This window comes from Cupressus sempervirens, chromosome 6 (genome assembly GCF_028749045.1).
Source record: "Cupressus sempervirens isolate cs-2001-9-10 chromosome 6, ASM2874904v1, whole genome shotgun sequence".
NCBI lineage: Eukaryota > Viridiplantae > Streptophyta > Pinopsida > Cupressales > Cupressaceae > Cupressus > Cupressus sempervirens.
In genome coordinates, this window is record NC_143123.1 from 601,346,134 (window position 1) to 601,351,057 (window position 4,924).

The window sequence follows — 4,924 nt, forward strand, 5'->3', positions numbered from 1 at the left end:
TGCACACATTTATTTGTATTGATTCAAGGGTTAGAATCCTCCATAAATAGATAATCTTTGAAAGTTGTAGATCTTCATCAACAGTTTACAATTCACCATCTTTTGTCATTTTTATCTGATTTTATAATTGGTTGAATTGCACTTGAAACCATTACCTTATGCAATGACACATGATTTTCTCCTTAGCTGACTCTACAAATATTAAATGTCATATAGAAATCAACCAAAATGGTCTAAAAATGTGTTTGTGCCATTGCAAACTCATTTGATAAAACTTAACTACTCAGCACTTGAATGTTCTGACACTTGGTCACTCTGACTCATTCATATTGTCACTCAACCTCTATAGACTTGCTTGCTTGATAAGCATTACCTTGTCAATGTGCTTGGTTCCAACTATATTTCTCGGTGCTACATGTGCTAGGTCTCAACTGAATACTCAAAAATCACTATTCTTCTTAGTATGAGCGTTGTATACTCGACCTTTACTAGATAAGTCAGTCGTAGTGATGACACTGTAATCTTGCTTGGTAAATGACTAAGTTTTTGGGCACCAATAGATAAGCTAGGTTTAGAGATCAACACTCCATTAGTTTAATAATCTAATTTAAGCATAATAATAAACTTTATCATTTACTTTGTATTCCAAAGAACAATATTGAAATTTAGAATTACCCATATCACTTTTCTAATTAGAAAATAATACAATTAAAACAATATTATATAACACAAATTAATAATAAAGTATGTTAATGTTGCGAAAAAAGTAAAAATACAAACAAAATCACTCACATATATGCATGGATATTTTTTCCTTCTTTCATAAATAATAATCTTAGGGAAATTGAAACGTCAATCAAACAAAACTGTGTACTTTATCACTCAATTATTTAGTTTTAATGATAGTTATTTATGGCATAAAAGGTAGACCTATTAATGTACATAATTTTTGTTTTTTTTTTTTTTGTTTTTTTGTACTACTTAAGAAGTGACAAAATACATAAGTCAAATGTATGCATAAAACAAATCTATATTCAAGAGTAGACCAAGACTCTTGAATTTGACTTGGAATAGAACACAAAATTAATGCAAATTGAATTTTTACATTGACAAAAGCAACAACATTTTTATCAATTATTGAATTCAAAATTTTAATAAATCTTTTATGTTTTTCAATAATAAAATTAAGATCTTTTTGTGATAGATTTTCTTATAAATTAAGATTTATTTTAATATTCTCAAATATTCCGATGAAGAATAAGTTTTATTGATGTTAAAGACTTACATATGTTGACAAAAAAATTCAAGAGAATACAAGAATATAATAAAAAAATATCATCTGTATTGTTTGTTTGTTTGTTTTTCCATACATCGAGACGAAAAGTGAACTACATTGTAAATGTTCCATTCAATTAGTAAATTTACTTGTTTATTTTATTCATAACATATTTAATACTAATAAGACTAAAGATGAAAGATGAATTTTAATAATCTATTTAATAATAAATACCCAAATCATTCTTCTAATTAGAAAATAAAGTAAATAGAGTCTAAATTGAACAGCGGTTTGTGCCAATAGAGAAAGACCCATAGAAAATCACATTTAAAAGCAGACTGAATATTTTTGAAGACTTGGCCAAGCTTAAATTTATTACATAATAATACCGCCATATATACATAAATCTCAAGCTTGAAATGCCTTTTTTTCCCATGAAGAGCAATCTTCACAAAATTGAAAGTTCGGGTCTGGAAATTGTGTATACAAGTCTTACCGAAAACTATAATCTCTAATATAACATGTATGATAAATATATACTTGGAACTTTATACTTAAATGCTGTTTTAGTGGATGCCCCCTAGGCAATATCTTCCTTTCTGTGCATAGCTTTTTAATCTTTTTATATCTGACATCTTTACAGGCTTCAATATGAAGTCTTCTGCTCCTTCGTCCAGACATCTGAGACAAGTTCAACACTCCTATAATTAATGCAACTAAACAATTATTTATTTTCCAATATGCAATAAATTTTCATGGCCTTCCACGTTCTCCTGCCGTTTCAGAATTCTGACCAGTTCAGAAAGCATTACCAAAATTTAATGGAGATTCAATGCATGTATATCAACATATTCAAGTTCAAATCACCTGCTCATCCGGGAAGGCACATTTTCAGATGACATTATGACCACAGGAATCTCCTTCAGCTTTGATGATTCCTGCCATTCAAACAAAATTTGATTCAAAATCTTGTGTTAGGTATAAATTACAAAGCTTTTGTCAAAATATTGGGAACAAAAAAGCAAAATAAAATTTGGCAATATTTAATAAAATTCAAGTTTTCTTCTGATAAATACACGACAATAGAATATTAGAGTAATAATTTACCTTAATTCTCTTGAGCAACTCATAACCTGTCATTTCTGGCATACAATAGTCTGTGATTATCAGATTCACCTTGAAATCCTACAATACATGAGAAATGGATCTTAATTTTATTAATATAATAATAATTTATTTTAATTTCTAATAATTTTAGAAATTCAATAAACATGTCTAGTTCTTATAATATAAGGTTAATTTCTGTTGATTTCTAATTTGTGTAGAGCTTCAAACAATAGATCTTAATTCTTCTAATTTAACAGTAATATCGATACTTTTCTAACTATTTTAAAATTCCATTAAATAGGCGTATTGTCTTATATCACAACAATAATTTCCTGAACTTTCAACAATTGTAGAACTCATAAAACTTCAAGATATGAACCTGAAGAGCTCCATGAACTCCAAGACACGAGTCTCAATTCTAATGATACAAATACAATTCTTTCAACTATTTTGAAAGCTCCCAGAAACTCAATTTTTTTTAACTTCCAACAATTTTATTACTTCATAATGACAGACTTCTTCAAACAAAAATGTGAAAAGTTTCAAATAGTATTAAAATTGAATTTCTAACAGATTTAATTTCCATATAGAGTCAGATCCAAAAACATTCATTTTATTCCTCTAAATAACACCTACATTGTTTTGGACGGTATTGTAGCTGTCACATAATCCCAAGAACTCTAGAGCTTTTCTTCCACTATCAACTGTAGTCACTGCAATTGACAACCAAATTGTGATTTTATTATCAGCAAAAATATGATCATACAATACATAAAGCACACCCAAATCTTATTTCTTTGAATTGTGATCAAAACTTTAAAAGTTATGTTTGGGCATTCATCAATAAAACTTAGAGATAAAAAAAAATTCGTGCATCCCAACCTTTATAGGAAGAATTTTTGAGCAACCTCTCAATAACTTTTCGATCAATAGTACTGTCATCCACAGCCAAGACATGAAGCTGTGAATTGCTCTGCCCCTCGTGATCAAACTCATGACAAACTGACCCCATTTTCTTCACCTCCTCTGTTCTAATTAATGGCGGATCCCCTGAAGCTCAATAACAACCCATTTCAATATAAACACGCAATTATTATGGGAAAAATCTAGCACGAAACAAATCTTCCTGACACATTCAAATCTCCCGATCGCAACTAGAACTTATCAGTATATGAGAAGATTTTGGTCAATCTGGGCTTCTCAGAAGAGAAAAAGGAAGAAAATAAAAAAGCAAGACTTAGCCGGAGATCTACTGTTCTAAATTTGAATTTGTGACTTCTGAGTTTGAACAAAATTTCGGGATTTCTTCAGCTTGCACAGATTTCTCGGAAACTTGCACAAAAAGATTTCTTGTCTACCCAAAAGACCCAAAAATTACAATTGCCCCTTAACTACACTAGTTCAATCTACCCAAAAAAATTTCACCAAATCTGCGCAGGATTATTCGGGCAAAAACAGGATTTTTATCTTCCAACTTCTGTGTTAGCAGATCTAAAATCTCTCAATCGTCATCGCCATGCAATCCTTACAACAAAATTTTCCATCCGTTCAAACCAACTGTCAGAATCCAAACCAAATCAATTCTTCCCCGAACGTAACGCAAGGCAAACAAAGAAAAAATTCATTGTTTCGTCTGGGACTTCCTCGTTGGATTTATAGTCCCCACAACATGGTTAAAATCTTAAACCTGAAAATTATTTAGACTCTTTTTTGAAAATTCGATCTTGCTTTCTCCTTAAAATGGATTAAGACTCGTTCTTCTGAGAGCCCTTCAAATTTAATATTCGCCGTCAGAAAAATGAATAAATATCATGTAAAATGTCAATCGTCCATCCTGTCATTACCTGATATCTTTTATTTTGGCGTCAAAGTCAATGAAAATGCCTGGAAGACTTTCACAAAGATACGTGATTAAATCAAAGATTTTCTTTCCTTTTTCGTTTCCTCCCATATCGATTACCGAAGATTTGAGCTTATTTCTTCAGACTCTGCCCGGATGCTTCAATTTCTGGTTTTAATAGTTTGGTTGTGTCTAAATTTTAAATTGATTTCAATTAAAACAATATAATAAATTGGTTAGAAGTTTATATATTCTCTGCGTTGACATTTTAGTCAGTTAGACTATTGGCTGATTCATATGATACATTGTTTTAATGAATATTTTCTATTTACTTTCATAATGGATAATAGTAAAATAGAGGACTGTGGAACAATACATTTATATAGTGTGATAGAGCTAAGTCTATATAAAAAATAGATAATTATAAATTCGCTCAAACTCAATAAAGATTATGTAGGTAAAGGAACTCTAAAAAAGAGGAGGATTCTTATCATACGAATGACCACAAACATGTCTGAGAATGGAATCATCAATTGGCTTTTACTCAGTAAGAGTAGCTTCTTTCTCAAGAAGGTCATTTGAGTGCTATTAAGGATGGATTAGAGAAATGGTCAACTCTAAATGAGGTACCATGCTTGTTAGTATGCCAGAGAGATGATTGAGTGCTTATGTGTTGCATTTTTGAGGATATTTGGTATTGA

General features: G+C 30.3%; 1 protein-coding gene across 2 annotated transcripts; it reads right to left on the reverse strand.

Moving 5' to 3' along the window:
- Nucleotides 1-1,621: 1,621 nt before the first annotated feature.
- LOC149553680 (two-component response regulator ORR3-like) lies at nt 1,622-4,148 on the reverse strand. 2 transcript variants are annotated; one of them, XM_089789936.1, is made up of 6 exons: nt 3,809-4,148; nt 3,266-3,433; nt 3,020-3,096; nt 2,384-2,461; nt 2,144-2,214; nt 1,622-1,957 (listed from the first exon to the last, which is right to left on the reverse strand). In XM_089789936.1, exons 2-6 carry the CDS (start codon nt 3,393-3,395, stop codon nt 1,843-1,845), a joined length of 471 nt encoding a protein of 156 aa, XP_089646062.1. In that variant the 5' UTR covers nt 3,396-3,433; nt 3,809-4,148; the 3' UTR covers nt 1,622-1,842. The 2 variants fall into 2 exon arrangements, with proteins under 2 accessions (XP_089646062.1, XP_089646060.1); XM_089789934.1 differs by lacking the exon at nt 3,809-4,148 and having other exon boundaries at nt 3,266-3,799.
- Nucleotides 4,149-4,924: the final 776 nt, after the last annotated feature.

What these genes read in the sequence shown, in the direction of transcription:
- LOC149553680 (XM_089789936.1), bottom strand. Translation starts at nt 3,395, where the DNA reads ATGGGGTCAGTTTGTCATGAGTTTGATCACGAGGGGCAGAGCAATTCA. An exon ending in CAAAAATTCTTCCTATAAAG is followed by an intron (nt 3,097 to 3,265) that starts GTTGGGATGCAC and finishes TGTCAATTGCAG; the next exon opens with TGACTACAGTTGATAGTGGA. An exon ending in ACAATACCGTCCAAAACAAT is followed by an intron (nt 2,462 to 3,019) that starts GTAGGTGTTATT and finishes CATGTATTGTAG; the next exon opens with GATTTCAAGGTGAATCTGAT.